At 33.5% G+C, this 17,456-nt stretch overlaps 1 protein-coding gene across 2 annotated transcripts in view; it reads left to right on the forward strand.

The window, feature by feature from the left end:
* The window catches only part of LOC124375039 (exocyst complex component 5), a 74,663-nt gene that overhangs the window by 51,680 nt on the left and 5,527 nt on the right, over positions 1-17,456 (forward strand). The window contains exons 12-15 of one of the 2 annotated variants that reach the window (XM_046833172.1): positions 3,328-3,563; positions 5,666-5,752; positions 8,124-8,226; positions 11,489-11,594. In XM_046833172.1, coding sequence (XP_046689128.1) covers positions 3,328-3,563; positions 5,666-5,752; positions 8,124-8,226; positions 11,489-11,539 — 477 coding nt within the window. In that variant the 3' untranslated portion in view covers positions 11,540-11,594. Of the gene's footprint in view, positions 1-3,327; positions 3,564-5,665; positions 5,753-8,123; positions 8,227-11,488; positions 11,595-12,065; positions 12,223-17,456 lie in introns of those variants that run through there. The other variant, XM_046833167.1, reaches the window with a different exon arrangement.

Below are 17,456 nucleotides of genomic sequence, written 5' to 3' on the forward strand. Positions count from 1 at the left end.
AAACTAAACTGGAAACAATGCCCTTACGTCTAGTTGTATTTTCTACTAATGTTATTGGTCCTGAACAACTACGACTAACTGCGAAGTTAGCAATTTCTTTACATAATATTTCTAAGTCAACTAGGATGTACCTTTACACATTTCCTCTTGTATATACTCAGATTTGTCACCTGTCATAGTCAGATATTTCAACTTTCTTTTGATGCATTATTTTTAGACACAGGACTTGATGATCTAGACCTATGCCTAGGCGTACTTTCTGTATTTGGCACGTCTGTTGACAATGAATCATTAGGCCTAACCCTTTCTTCAGCCTGAGTAAATGAATATCTATTTCCAACAAAATATCTTTTATTAAAACGTCTAGTTTTTATCCTAGGCATTGTGAAACACTCAAGATAAACTGTATGAGTTCACAAGAATTACTGCTAAAAGAAACAGTAATAGATTGTACAGAACATACACACAAACAAGATGTAAACAATAATAATGTGTCAGATGTCAAACTACAGACTGCCGATGAATTTTTATATTGTAAACAGAATAGCCAACCTACAACACAAAATAGTACAGGCAGTAAGAGGATGTCTACTATAACGAAGTACCAGGCAGCATCAGTCCTGAAATGGCCATAAAACTCATTGCAGTCCTCCAGATAACCATTTATTTTGTGTATAAAATAAAATTGTCTATACATATATTATACATCAGTGGATTCAGAATCAAATAAGGAACAAAAAACAAAAAAAATCAAATTTAAAAAGATTTTTGAGTACTGTGTCACCTTAAACTAAGTTAAACAAGTGGTTTTATTGACTTATTTTTTGTTGTCGAACACCTCCATCTGAATTATATGCAAAATTTCACCCAAATAGGGTAATATATTCTGAGTGGAATATGAGCCCTTAAGTTTTTTTAAGCTCTAACCTTAAAAACAATGAACAATTAGTTTAAATGAATAAATATCTTAAATTCAATTTATTACTAGTAATCTTAACGTTAATCTAGTATCAACGTTAATTCAGTATCTCTATTTCTGACAATGTGTTCAGTGAGTACGAAATATATCATTGCATTTCAATTTGATTTCCCTCTGTCAAGAAGAAGAGGACTAACATACCAATTAGGAAAGTAAGACTGTTGTTCATACCTCTAAAACTGTCTTAAAGCATTTAGACCAGTGGTTCCCAACCTGCAGACCACTCTGCCTGAAAGATAATTGTCTCGGACCACCCATTACATTATTACATATAGAAACCCGTAAAAATTATGTAACATATTTTGGAACATATTTCGTGGTACAAACTTTTAATAGGCGTGTATCGCCTTTTATAGTCAATCCATACATTTCAATATTAACACATTAAAATTATATTGCCATTTACAAATAAATTGTAACTTTTTATTCTCAAATAAATTCTGAATTTAAAATCTTAAGCTCGAGATTTTGCATTAAAAGAATTTGTATGCATTTTTGACGACCTCTGCCTATGACCAAAGCATTAAAACTGTCGAAATGTTATGTGACATGGCATCGGCAGCTGATACCATTGTTTTCTTGGAATGTTTAATGATTGGCAGGTCACTTTTGACATTACATAACTGATCTTTTCATCCATCTCTCATGAGTTCTTGGAAACCATAATCCGATAAACACAGCACTCTGTTATTGTTTTTGTTTTTGTCTATTTTTTCTGATTGATGCAATTGCTTTTATTCTCTGATGAAGTACATGAACATTTGTATACAAAAATATTTTTATATTTTATCATCTGAGAAACGTACTGAATATGAAAGAAAAAAATTGAGACTTTTTTGTTGTGTGCAGTCTGTGCTGCAGTATTGATTATTAGCTTCAGGAGGTTAAAGAAGTGCATTAACCCTACAAGCGGCAGTCAAAATTTACTAAATGGCAGGCTGATTTTGGTCTTATTGCAGAGGGTCTGCAATTCCCTTATAGAATGCACATATCAAACCTAAACTCTATAGTGTTACATATTGTTGTAATAGAGGTTAGTTGTAATGTATGATGATAATAAAAGAATATTTTTATAAATACATGAAAAAATGGTTATGATGGTATACATTTATTCTTGTTTTAAAATGTTATAAAATCCAAATGCCTGAAAAAATATTAAACTTTTTTAAAGATCTTGTACATACTAAAGATTCTAAATTTATTATTCTTTATAACATTGAATTTAGATTTTAGAATAGGTTTTAGATAATTATTTTGTTAAAGAAATGGCACTGTGTATAGTATATAAGATAAAAGTAAAAATTAATTGCATAGAAATATAATCAAATTCACTTTTGTAAACAATTAAAATCACTGTAAGAAAGTATAATATTGTTCAACCCTTGAAATGTCATTGAGACTGTTAAAGGAAATTGCATTATGAAACTATTAGTTCCAAAACTATCTGTGTACTTTTGTATGTTTTCTTTATTGAACAGTGCTTATAAAAATATGAAATATAAGCAATATGAAAGTTTGTAATAAATAACATGTACAATTTAATATAGGTATATAATAAATTGCATATGTATTATGTGTGTTTATATATATATATATCAGTGATTCAACTTACTCTACCAATGTTTTATACATACAAAGAAAATTATGTTTCTACTGCTAATAATAATTTGTTATTGTTGTGGAATAGTTGAAGTCTTTTTCAATGTAATAAAGTAACAAAATAAATTGAATTGCATCAAAACTTGTTTATATAAACATCAAAATTAAACACACAGATTATTTTTGAAAACCATAAAACTAGTGGTTCTAAAATCAGGGCCAAAAGGACAGGATTTCTGAATCGGGCGAACTGTGATGATGGCGCGTGCAGGAAGTCCTGTGAACAATGTAATCAACATGTGCTGGCCACCTTTTTATACAATATGCAACACTGTATTTATTCCCAGAAGAAATATAAAACCATTTTATCACTGAATCGTGAAGGACGATATTAAAATAAATTGGTTTTAAATTTTTTAAATTTTTAAAATTTAAATAATTGTGTAACAGTTATACAGTTGCATTGAAGTATACTATTACATTTAGTATTTGATTTTAAGGAATATTTTTGTTTATTGAGAGAAACCTGTAAACCTAAATAATTAAACTTTTTACTTGTTTCAAACTGAAATAGAATGTATGATTTTTTTATTATAATTCATATATATATATATATATATATATATATATATATATATATATATATATATAAAATAGGCCTAAAATTAATTTCAAATTGAAAAATATTTAGTATTTTTTAGTGTTTTATCTGATAAAAAAATACTAATATGAAAGTTTGTGGATGACAGCTGTCACAGCAAGCAGAGCTGGCAGACAATGCTGCCCGGATAATGGATGTTCTGCTAGATCAGCTGATCACAGAACACGTGGAGTATGCCATAGAGCTGGGACTGCAGGCTGTGCCCATCCCAGAGACCAAGACTCAGCAGCCACAGGTCTACTTCTTCAACATAGTCAGTCAAGCCAATGCTGTCATCCATCTTGTCGAGAAACAGTTCAGCGACAGTCTCATTCCCATAGTCATGTTGGTACTTCTTACATATACAGTATAATAAAATTAACATAGTTCACAATTAAAGCAGCCCACATCAAAATAGATGGTGACTGGTGTCCCCCCCCCCTCTTTAACCTGCTTCAACAATTTTGCCAGTCTTACATGTATAAAGTTAATGATCTGTCTCAACATCAGGAAACAGATGGTGGTTCACAGCGATATCGCAGCACTGCCTCAAATGTCGTTGGACTATTTTGGTTTGGGCTGCTCTAGTACTCTTAAGAAAGACATTGTTGAAACAACACCCTTTAAACTGTCAGTATTTGGGACATTTTTGTGTAGAGTAAATAATTATTTTTTTTATGAAGAATTTTGATTGCAATTGATGGCTAAGACAGCACAAAAGAATTGTAACCCTTTTAATGCCAACATGTGCCACAAGTGCACGTTTTCTTTTTCTTATTGCGTAGTTATAATTTTCGGCTAAAAGCACTCAAATCTGGCATACTGTATCTATGCAACATAGAGATTGTAAAAATGTATACCCTATCGATTGTTGTTATAACATTAACCCATTGCGGATGGTATTGTTTTGGCGTGCGGGCACGAATTAATTTACGGTCAGCGGCCGCACGAACAGCAATGGTGTATCACATCGTATCACTCGCTATTGTATACTAGAAAATTCAGCTGTGAAGGTATTCATTCAGATGGAACATGGGACTGCTGAGGTATCCGTGATATAGGAACGATAACACGCGAGCAAGGTTCCGGGGTGGCAGGGATGATGTCTGAATCATAGTCTAAATAAAGCGGCTCGGGCGAAGCGATTACAACATCCGGGCCATTGTCTAGACTAAACCCGCTAACATGTACTTCTACGTCGTTTAGTTCTGTGTCACTAACCTCAAAGGTATTATAATAACAACTGAGGAAAACACCCAATCAGAAGCGCTAAAAAGCAGAGAGTAAACTGATATGAATGATTTTTCAACTTCGACATACAACTGCGATCTGTAGAATATTTATAAAACTGTTGAAAACTCTAAATGTAGACCGTTGTTAAACACTCTTAGTTGACAAGTGAAGACGATCACCTGATCTATCAGACATTAATAGAACTATTTGGAGGGAAACTTAGAAGCAGACCGCTTTTGCGACCTAAGCTCGTCATCGTTAGGCCCGGCTGTTGCGTAACGAGCCCAGCTCGTCAGTGATCCGCAATGGGTTAACTTGGCGGGTTTCATCTATGTATTTCTTCAGAGTTTGCTTGTTGTTGCAATTGATTGTTTACAATCTATTACGTTGTATCGTATTTTGCAACAGAATTATTGATTTTGCTAATGTTTTTGCATGTATGTGTTCATGATTTTATTACACATTTAATATATAATAATTTATTATTTTTAAAATGTATATATTGTCAAAAAATTGCCTTTGTAGTATGAATTACTTGTAGTATTATTTTTAGAAACTATTTCAACCATTGAGAAACATACCAAGTGTAAATAAACATTTATAAATGTCAAATAATACTGTTAATACTGTTAAATGTGATATTTGTACCAAATTTTGCATGATTTTGAAAAAATTGTTTTATAGTCTATGTTTTCAAGGTAGGTGCTTCAATTTTTGTGTGTGCTCTTATAGTTGAATTTAGAATAGACTTAACATCCTAGTTTTTAATTAATGCTTTCTAGAAAGCACTTATATAGCCTCAAAATCATTATTTGCTTATACACATAAAACAATTTTAAGTTAGTAAAAAATGCCAAATTATTTTTTTTACAAGTCCATTGGTAGACAAAAACAAGACATATATGTCTTACAATACATACAAAAGTTATGAATTTTATAGAAACAGCTGTTCAAAACAGCAAAATTGGCCTGGCATTTTTTGCACGTCTTTTTAAAAAACAGGCTGGCCTTTTTTGTAAGAACTTTGAAAAACTGTCTGGCACTATGAAAAACTGTCTGGGACTAAGAGGGTTAAATAACATTGATAAACTTTGTTGGCTGAAATAAATGGACATATTCAGCTGTGTATTGGCTAGATTAATAGTGCCTACTTTATTAGTATAGGGATAACACATTGTATTGTTATTTTATGTAAATTATTTTTACATTCACAGATCCACTCCTAAACATGGAGAATGTCTACAAATGAAGAAGAGAATTTTGGATCCAATTGAAACCAAATTAGATACCGGTCTTGACAGGTAGCTATGAATTTTATGTTTTAATTTAAGGTAATTAGTTAAACTTTAAAATTCTAAGTCATTTTACCACATTATGTATTTAAAGGAAAATGTGATACCTAAAAATTATGTAATGGTTGCCTCATTCTGTTAAATTAACTACATTATTATTATTGTTTTTAAACCATTGACATTTTGAATATTTTTTAACTGTTTGGAGACAACTTGATAACAAAAAAGTAAGCATGAATACTATAGTACTAAGGAGTTTGGAAAGGATAAGGTAAATTGCTATATTTTAAGAATTACAAGTTATATTATTTATTGAATATATTTTAATGTAGGCCTCTAAAATATGTGTCTTTTACTTGAAACAAACGTGTGTGTGTGTGTGTGTGTTTATAGTACTTATATTAGTACGTATTATAAATTTAAATTTTTAAAATCAAACTATTCCTACATATAACATGACAAGTGTTTGTATTTAGATTTCTTATTTTTGAGAGGTGTAGAAAACTAAGAACGTACAAAAATAATTAAATACAAATTAAATTTACAATTAACACCAGGTACAAGTATTAACACAAGGTACAAGTATGCCACACCACGTGGTGTAACAGGTTTCGCCAAAATTGCATGCATAATTTCAAATCTATAGCTCATTTCATTCTTGAAATGTCCTTCGGACAGATACACAGACAGACACTCATACAAAAATAAGTGACACATCATAGAACTCATTCTTGTAGAAATGAAGTATCATGCAATATTTGAAGTCTATGTATGAAATCTTTCTCAACATATCTTGCCACACATTTAATTAAATTTTTTTCATTAACACGTTCACAACATCAGCGTTTTTCCTGACATTTTTATTTACTGACGAATTTTTCAATAATACAGGTAAAAAACCGTAATTGGTATTTTACGTCAAACGGTTTACACCTCAAATTTCAACCGGAGCTTTTCCCTTCACAACGAGGTAGCGAATGACGGCGCGAATTTCGCACTTGGCAGTAGATACGATCGACATTTTTCGTGAGAGATGCTACTGCTTCAAGAGTTTTCAACACACTAACCTCGGATTTGTCTCATTTTGAAAGGGGAAAATTCAGGCTACGCGGCAGCGTTGCCAACATGTCAAAAAAGTTTTCCCTACAGCTGTGAGAGTACCAGTACACTTATTTTCTGGACGTGCCTCGTATGAACATTTAATGTATCATTTTATATATATATATATATATATATATATATATCTATCTTAATTTTTAAATTGATGATCTCTAAATATATATAAACGTATATATACTTTGTATATAAACAAGTGTAGATAGACAGACAAATTATAATAATATTTGGTTTTCAGTCCATATTTTCTATATTTATATAAGTGTATCATTGTATCTGTTGTTTCCAGTCCCAAATAGCTGATTAGTAGTGCACAAAGTACTGATTAATAAAACTTGTTTCTTGTATAAAAAAACCTTAATGACAAATTAACATAATTTTTTAAATAATTTTAAGCTTGCAGATCGTGTTTCCTCTCTGTGTTCATTCATTATCATGTGTCTGCTGCATTTATGTATGGACAGACACATCTGCTAAATTTGGTTTACCTCCTAATTTTTGCAGTTGTATAAATATGTTCTATACAATTTATTGCTTACATAATATGTTTCTATATAAATATTTTTTATCATGGATAGGGATGGTTTGAAGTTATCTCATACATTTTAACTCTGTACTAGGCAGTACGTAGTAAGTGTGAACACCACTATGATTATATACTGTCAGGATGATGTATCTATACCTAATTGGATGTGTATATGGACATGTAAGTAAATACATCTTGTAAATAATACAACAAGAAACTAATAAGTAAGTGAAAAACAAGTATATTTTGATGCCAACTTTATAATTAATATGTAAAATGAAAATATAAAGTAAAGATTATGACTTAGTTTGCAAAATGTAGTAATTTCTCTGACCCTCTGCACCTCCCTTCAAAATAGAGTGGTATTCTAGTGTTAATTTATGTCTTATCTTGCAGTCTTCAATGGTTTAAAAATAGCAGAAATTGGTTTGGTGACAATTTCATTTAAAATAAACCAGCTTAAAGAAGTTATGAAGAGTAAAAACCAAATATTGGGAATCAACTTTTTTGATTTTGAATCGTACTTAAGGTTCATAAATTCTAGATTTGAGTATCACTTATGTATAAATAAATAAATATATATGGCCTCAAATACCTCAGAAGTACATGTTTTTATTTTGGAAATTACATATAGTTCCTTTATTATGAAATTCTCAGTATTTATTCTGAATTTGTATTCATTGAATTTATTATTATTTCATAGCCAACCTGAAATATTGGATCATTTGTCTGTTACAGATCCATAAATGCAGTCGTTGGCTGGGTAAAGATATTTTTGCAGGCTGAACAGAAGAAAACAGATTTTCGACCAGAAACAGATGTGGACACATTAGCATCTCCTGTAAGTGTTTAGCCAGCTCTGAAAGTATGGTATATCACTCATAGAGCTGTCAACGTTTCTTTTTTGTCTGTCTATCCACACGATATCTTGAGAATGAATTGAAGTAGGCTATAGAATTTAAATTTTGCATGAAGCTTCATTTTTATATAGGCAACATTGAGTTCTCAATGTTCATAGATGTCTCTCCATATGATATGTTTTCATAGTGTTAGTGAAATCTGTCAGCTGAATATCTCAAGAACAAATTGAGTACTATACTTTAAATGGATTGAAACTTAATTTCTACATCAACAGAATAGAGTTTGGATGATGGTGCATGTTTCATGAAATTTGGTGGAACATCAGTGAAATATTGTACGAAACTTTTATGAGTCATATTACATGACTCATGCTTGGTGTACTTCAACCTTGTTCACAATTAGTTTTATTTCACCAGAACTAACAGTTTTCTTAAAACTTGCACATTATAACACTACTAGTAAACATATGCATGATCATTTGCTGAGCACTAGCAATGTCTATTACCTGTTCAGCTAGAAATGTTCCACTTCTGTCTGTCACATGTGCAGAATCTTAGTCAACTCAGGAAAATCTGGGGAAATTTGAAAGAAAGAAACTCAGATGATACAAAAATTGTCACTTTAAATACAAAAATAAAATTGAAAAAAACGCGAAACATACAGGTAAATTAGACAAAATTACATAAACTAATCTAGTGTATTGTGCGCCATATTAGCAAGAAACAGGCAACTTACAGATGACACAACGCGCCATAAACATCCCCTCAGCTGCTTACTTTCTGTGTGTGTGAGTCAGTCAGTAGTGATGACAATCTACTGGCATCACTGTACATTTAAAACGAACCTACAATCAACCCAGGTACATGAGACCACAGACCATTCTTTCATTTTGCTATCATTTAAATTTTGTTGTTGTAAAATAATTTAAAACATTAACACTAGGCTTTGTGTAGGTAGCAAAAGTTGTATCATTTTGTAATGGGGTATTTAAAAAAGATGTATGAGTACTCATGTATAATGAAATTGAGTTATGCGAAAAGTAGTTTTTCAATTTTATTTCAACTTTCAAATACATTTTTAAAATTTAGTGAACATGGAATAATTTTGTTATACATCGTATAGAAAATCTTTTTACCATCCATATGTTTAAACATAATTAATATCTCTCCTTTGATGGATGCATTTTATCTCTATAACTTAAGTCTAGTTCTTACCTTGCAGAATCAATTACAGCCTAAAAATGAGGACTGTAATACCTTCTAGCTCCTGAACAATAGATACTGATAGGGATGCTACTAAAAATAAAACTGGGGATGGGGAGAGAAATTATGGGAAATACTATTTCATATTTCTTTTTTCTTTGTGTAAAGTATAATACGTAAGATTAGTTTTAAATGTTTGTCTTGTTAGTCAAAAATAAAATTATAACATTAAATGTCTCAAAATAATTAGTATATCACAAATATTTATTGTGATAAAAAATTGTTTTTATCAACCTAAAACTAAAATATAGAATATGCATAATGCAAATAAAAGTTTCGTAAATAAAATAAAAATAGATTTTTTTATAATTTTTAAAAATATCAATGCAGTTTACTCATCAGTTGTATTTTATTATTTAAATTATTTTACTTATTATAGAAAAAGCATATTTCCCTTAACTAATTGTAGTATTAGTATTATAATAATATTTTAGTTTTAGTATTTGTAGTTGTTCTAGGAATTTAGGTAACACTGAGTTACCTTAATGTTTTATTTTTCAAGATATCAATAAATAGGGAAATTTTATTAAATACTTTTCAACTTGAAAAATTTAATTAATAAGCATATCTAACTACAGTTGACATTGAGGATATATTTTATACTGTTGTATCGGAGAAAGTTACTGTTCAAAACCAGTGCTCTGGGAGAACTTCAGGTTATCAAACACATTCTGCATCCCTGATGTCTGTATATTTTTCTTTTTGTCCACAATATCTCAAAAACAAACTGACTTACCGATTTGAAGTGTTGCATGAAACCATATTTCTATATAGGCAACACGGAGTTCAATCAATGATGGTGCACTCCTTGGAGTTTGGCGAGAAAATAGCAGAATAAATAAATTTGTAAACAAACTGAGTGCAATCATCTGAGATTTTAACATGTGACATATTAACACATGTAGTCTAACTACCCCTACACATACAACATCATCTTTTGGTGATTTGGTTTTGCAGTCTTTTATTTACAATCATTGCTATGAAATACAACTTAATGAAAAAATGTTAATGTATCATTTATTGTGGCAATATATCTCAAAAGATTTCATTTGTAAACTTAAATTTTGCATGAAACTTCATTTCTACATAAACAAGGATGAATTCTACATAGCGCATGTCCAATTGTGGAATTTAACTGAGCGTCATATAAGCCTATCACTGACACAGATTTTCTTTTTTCTGATGGGGGGATAAAAAATTTATTTTCTGTATTATTGTCTGTCTGTCTGTTTGCAAGGCATATCAAAGAATAAAATGAGGTATAGACTTGAAATTGTGACTGCAACCTCAGTGAAGCGTATTATGCGACACATGGTGTGGTGTACTTCTACCTTGTTTGTATATAGACAAGATAGAGTTTGATGATGGTGCATTTCCCTTTATGCAATTAGGTGGATTGTTAGCAAAGCTTATAACTTAAGGTGATATCCTGTGAATTAATAGGGCTATAAACTAGAAATCATACATTTTTGCTCAAATACCACTAAGGATTTTTGCAACATTGCTTTTCTGTCTGTCTATCTACCTATGTGCCTATTTTTCGTGGGATATCTCGAGAATGAATTCATTTTTAGACCTTAAATTAGATAAGAAGATATAAAAAAGATGTATTAGTACAATATATTTAAAGAAATAAGAATATAATAGTTACAGCCCCCTCTTACCACCAGAAAATGTCTACACCATCCTAGATCCTTGACTCCTCATGCTTGTTGTCCCTGCTTTAAAGAGTAAAACCACCATTGTAAAACGATAAAAATATATAGGTACATTTTTATTTCAGCTGATTTTATTGAGATTTGAAATTTACTTAATTCAAAGCAAGACGTGTCTTAGAAGACATGAAATGTAGGAGTGCAGTACTTCGATGTTGTGACTTATATTCAAATCATCTGGGCAACACGAAAATGGAGTACACAAGGTGTAACCTGATTCTGTTGTTGTCATTGCGTTATCTACAACCTATATAATTATGTCTAGGCATGTAGTGTGGTGGTGCAGTACATGAGCTCCATAGTGGCTCACATCTGAGATAGTCTCGACGGCAAGAACGTGGAGTACACAATGTGTAACCTGGTTCTGTTGTTGTCATTGCGTTATCTACAACCTATATAATTATGTCTAGGCATGTAGTGTGGTGGTGCAGTACATGAGCTCCATAGTGGCTCACATCTGAGATAGTCTCGACGGCAAGAACGTGGAGTACACAATGTGTAACCTGGTTCTGTTGTTGTCATTGCATCATCTACAACCTATATAATTATGTCTAGGCATGTAGTGTGGTGGTGCAGTACATGAGCTCCATAGTGGCTCACATCTGAGATAGTCTCGACGGCAAGAACGTGGAGTACACAATGTGTAACCTGGTTCTGTTGTCATTGCGTCATCTAGAACCTATATAATTATGTCTAGGCATGTAGTGTGGTGGTGCAGTACATGAGCTCAATAGTGGCTCACATCTGAGACAGTCTTGACGGCAAGAACGCGGAGTACACAATGTGTAACCTGGTTCTGTTGTTGTCATTGCGTTATCTACAACCTATATAATTATGTCTAGGCATGTAGTGTGGTGGTGCAGTACATGAGCTCCATAGTGGCTCACATCCGAGACAGTCTCGACGGCAAGAACGTGGAGTATGTTATGTGTGAACTTGGCTGTCGCTTCCATCGTGTTATCTACGACCATCTGCTGCAGTTCACCTATAATTCCGCAGGTAAATAACGAGATATATATATATACTGTATGCAGGGCTCCACCCCACTGACCTCTAAAGTTGTGAAAATTTCCGTAAGAAATGCTTTGGTGCAATCACATGTTATCAATTTACTGAAAGAACCTGTTAACCCATTGCGGATCACTGACGAGCTGGGCTCGTCACGCAGCGGCCGGGCCTAACGGTGACGAGCTCAGGTCGCAAAAGCGGTCTGCTTTTAAATTTCCCTCCAAATAGTTCTGTTAATGTCTGATAGATCGGGCGATCGTCTTCACTTGTCTACTAAGAGTGTTTAACAACGGTCTACGTTTAGAGTTTTCAAAAGTTTTATAAATATCCTACAGATCGCAGTTGTATGTTGAAGTTGAAAAATCATTGATATGAGTTTACTCTCTGCTTTTTAGCGCTTCTGATTGGGTGTTTTCCTCAGTTGTTATTATAATACTTTTGAGGTTAGTGACACAACTAAACGACGCAGACGTACATGTTGGTGGGTTTAGTCTAGACAATGGCCCGGATGTTGCAATCGATTCGCCCGAGCCGCTTTATTTAGACTATGATTCAGACATCATCCCTGCCACGCCGTAACCTTGCTCGCGTGTTATCGTTCCTACATCACGGATACCCCAGCAGGCCCATGTTCCATCTGAACGAATACCTTCACAGCTGAATTTTCTAGTATACAATAGTGAGCGATACGATGTGGCGCACCATTGCTGTTCGTGCGGCCACTGACCGTGAATTAATTCGCGCCCGCTGGTGCCCCGCGCGCCAAAACAATACGATCCGCAATGGGTTAAATGTAATTGACAAAATGATCATATTTTAAATTTATTTAATTCCAATTTTAGATTGGTATCCTTTTATAGCCTTCAAACTACAAAGCTTTTATTCTTGATCAGGTCAACAATACGAACTCAACCATGGTGTCGGAATTATAATTCATGTAAATCAGAAGTTCACATGTTCATAGCCTAAAATAACCATTATGATAACTATGGACACTGTAATAATATATACCCAAAATATGCTTACTTCCGTTTCAAAACTTCATTGAGTCGTACCATTTCATAAGTACGTGAGTACGTTAGCTTAAAAACTACAAACTTCAATTTTAAGATACCCCTACAATGCCCTAGAATAGTTCATTTGTTATTGAAATGTTGTACCGGTTCAATCAATAATCATGGAATATTGGATATAAATTTGAGTTGTTTCACAGGTACTTATAAACACTGTTTCACTCTACAGCTTCATGGCATCAAAACACTGCTCTTTAAACTTAAATCTATAATGTATCAGAGATTGGATATCTTTCAGTGACTCTCTCTTATCGCAAGAATGTTTAGAATGACATTTAAAAAGAATATGCCCACAATGTCCCTGTTTTACAGTAGGAAGCCATGGGTAGCTGCTTGTTTAGATGTAAAAATACTTGTATATTACAAGTTTTAGATTTTCGAAACGTTTGTATGAAAAGCATCTATTTCTCGCCCTTTTAATCTACTTCCAGATTAGTTCTTTCCAGTGCCATAGTTCAGATTGCCTCATTGTTATAAATAATATAATGAGGAAAAAATATATATATACATACATAACATTAAGAAGCCTCCTACAGTGAAAAATGTCTATTCCGGCAGAATAATTCACTTCTGGTTGAATGTTTTTGTGGTGCCACAATTTAGTTTGCCTTGTTGCCCCGATCAAGAAAATATATAAGAATGTAGTCTTGAAAACCAACTTCATTTTGAAAGTCTGTGTCTACGTATAGCCTTTGAAATATACTTCCAGTTCTAGGTATTTATGATGCCATACATAATACTGCCCCAATGAATGAAATATATACATAAGGACGCTTGAGAAGACTATTTTGGGTTCTGCTTTCAGTGCTTGTAATCTACTTTCAGTGTTAGGAAAAGAGTGGAAACCACTTAATACAACATATGTTCATACAACATTGAAAATAATTGTTTGTAATATAATAAACAATAATACACCTTTTAACACTTTTGATAGATTTTATTTTCGAACAATGTACATTTAGAATTAAATTAATTCATCATCAGGTACTTGTAGGTTGAGGTAAAAAAAATGTTCGAGGCTACATCTCTAATGTGTTTGTAATAGATTTTCCTTGATAGAGATCTTGTTTTTCGGACTGTAATCTTGGAATGAATGGCTCATAGTAGTCACTGAACGAGTAAACTGTTTGATGGTGGATGTGTGTTTTTTAGATGCTAAGTGCTATGTGGTGATATTATATAAGTTTTTTAGTTCTTCTGGAGTGATATTAGTAGATTTATGAATATGGCAACTATCCATGAGCAAGAGATTCTCATCAACCATTGGCTAGATGAAAGTGACAATGAAGAAGACGGCCATTTTGCGGTGTAAGAACATATATGGATAGCAATGAAAAAGAATTTTATGAAGAATTTAGTGAAAATGACTGCATTAGAAAAGTTTCCGGTTATTACCTTTAAATTCTAATTTAACCCATAGGTTCTCCTTGTATGACACCCATTCTGTGTTTCTCGGATTCCTATACTGAACTTTTTCAAGTTCCAGGTCTCCGATTTTAAAGGAGATGTTAGCATGATCAGAGAGGGAGGGCTTGTCACACACATGCCAGCTTTGTGTCCGATTAACCATACCTCCCATCATCATGGTCACATCTATCACCTCCCTACGCATCCGCGTGCGAAACATAGGAACATTACCCACATTTGCAATCACCAGACTGCGGAACATTATATACTCTGGAAACGACTTGCCTCTGCTGTTTGTGTTAGTGCTGCTCCACACCTCATTGTGTGAATTAGCATCACAGCCAATCACCAACTCCAAACCGTTCCTCCTAACATGATCTACCCTTACAAATCCATGGTTCCTTTATCAGAGCCACATGAAATTCTTCCGCTAAAAAGCGTCTTCAGAACACAGCTTAAGCAGCTTTACTGTGCTGCAGATTGACCTGAAAGACCTTGATCCCATGATCAGTTGCAACACCTCTCATCCTCAACTGGTCTGCTTGACCTCTACATCAACACCACCAACTGCTGAATCTTCGTTGGTGGGTAGTTCAGCGAGATGAACAGGCAGACACCCAAAACCAAACTGCAACTGCCTGCTGTAACCTTTCCAGATCAAGCTCTGTTTGGTTCTTGATTTCAGGATCCATAAAAGGTCCAACGAGTACTGAGGAAATAAAAAGTCTGCCCAGTCAGAGCCCTGTGTGACCAGGTAAGGCTATTTACGCTTGGGAGGGCTCCCACCTCCCGAGAGCCCCGTTCATGATCCCTGTGCCATGCATTCCTTAGGCACGGGTTGCCTTACACCATGGGATTCGATTAGAATCGTGTGATTAGAAGAGGGCGATAAAATGTAATGACGGAAGCTGCAGGTTTGAAGGGTAAAACAAGAAATGCAGTGTCCGCTTTTGACTCTTGGAAAATTTATTTTACGTATGAAATGATAGATCATATTGTTGAAAACACAAATATATTTATAGAAAGAGTCATGCAGAATTATACCAGAGAAAGAGATTATTTGAACACAAACTCAGAAGAAATAATGGTATTTTTGGGATGTAACACCACGTTTTGAAATCACCAAAAGTGAATTTCTCTGACCTTAGGAAGAAAAGTATTTTTTCTCCTCCAATAGACCCTCATCAGTAGTAAAATTACTAATAGGACCCATAGATAACACAGGTAGAAATATTACATGTGATAATTTATTAACAACAGTTACACTTACCATAGGTCTGTTGCATAACCACTGAACTACAATAGTAGGAACAGTAAGGAATAACAGGGTAGAGATCCCTCCAGTGCTTGTAGAAACTACAATTTTTTTTTTGCTGAGAAGTGTACGCTTGTAAATTATGTTCCACAAAGAAACAGAAATGTTATCTTAGCATCAGCAATGCATTATTCAGAGACTACTGACCTTGCTTCAGGAGACAATAACAAGCTTGAAATAATTACCTATTACAACAAAACCAAAGGAGGAGTAGATGTTGTTAACCAGAAACGAAAGCAGTACGAGTGTGTAATAGATGGCTACTAACCACATTTTTTCCTTGATGGACATAGTAGTATTAAGTATTCAGATCATCTAACAAACCAACAATGGAGTAGTTGCATCAAGACAGGCTTTTTTGAAAGATCTGTTCGAAATCATCTAGTGACAGGTTTGGCCAATCCTATGATGAATCCAAAACTAAATACCCTCATAAGAATGGAACTGGAAATCAAATGAGAATAAAATCCTGTAATAAGAGACGAAAACATTGACCGTGAAAAGTGCAGTGTTTGTTGTCAAAAGAGAAATACAAAAACAAGGAGTCAATGTGCAGTGGTGTTTCAATCTGCGGAGAATATGCAGTGACTTACCTGGGCTACCTATCACGGTGAAAAAGGAGGTCAATCTGATTACAACAAAGACTTAACATGGTAAACAACAGCAATGGGCAAAGTTTTTGAACTGTGTGTTCTCAGGAGTTAATATGTGACATTATTATTCATAGAGTAAAATGAAAAAATAAAAGATTGGCAAGTCAATGTTCAAAGTGTGTGACAAGATTTGATTTTATCACACTCTTGCACTGTAGCACTTTTGTTGCCCATCAGAATTTGTGTTATTTGAACACCAGCAAGATATTGAGAATAATTTAATTTGTAGACTTTTTTTGCATGAAACAATTCTTACGAGGCATGTTCAGAAAGTAAGTAGTACCTTAAAAAAAATCTTATTACAGAACGAATCTCACAATCGGCAGGATCACTAATTGTTTTAAACCTTCAGAGAAAGCTGAAAACACAATGTAGAAGTAAAATGACAAGTCGATAGCCAGTGAACAAGGACGACTAGTGCGCATGCGCAGAACACTGATTGCAGTGCTACGGTGACAGTAGAATGAAACGTTACTTACATTCTGAACACACCTTGTATGTAGACAAGAAAGAGTTCTATGATGGTGCTTGTCCAATCACCATGCTGGTGCTTGTCCAATCACCGTGCTGGCTAGCATCATTAAAGTCTATCACTCAGTAGCACAACACATTTTGCTGTTTGTTGTCTGCTGGGGGTATGTAAAAATGTCTTTTCTGTCTGTCTATCTTTCTGCAGGACATCATGAGAATGAAATGAGCTGAATAGATTTGAAATTTTGCAAGCAACCTCAGTGAAACCTATTACATGACATGTGGTGTGGCTTACTCATACCATAT

Source organism: Homalodisca vitripennis, chromosome 1 (assembly GCF_021130785.1).
Source record: "Homalodisca vitripennis isolate AUS2020 chromosome 1, UT_GWSS_2.1, whole genome shotgun sequence".
In the NCBI taxonomy this organism is placed as follows: domain Eukaryota; kingdom Metazoa; phylum Arthropoda; class Insecta; order Hemiptera; family Cicadellidae; genus Homalodisca; species Homalodisca vitripennis.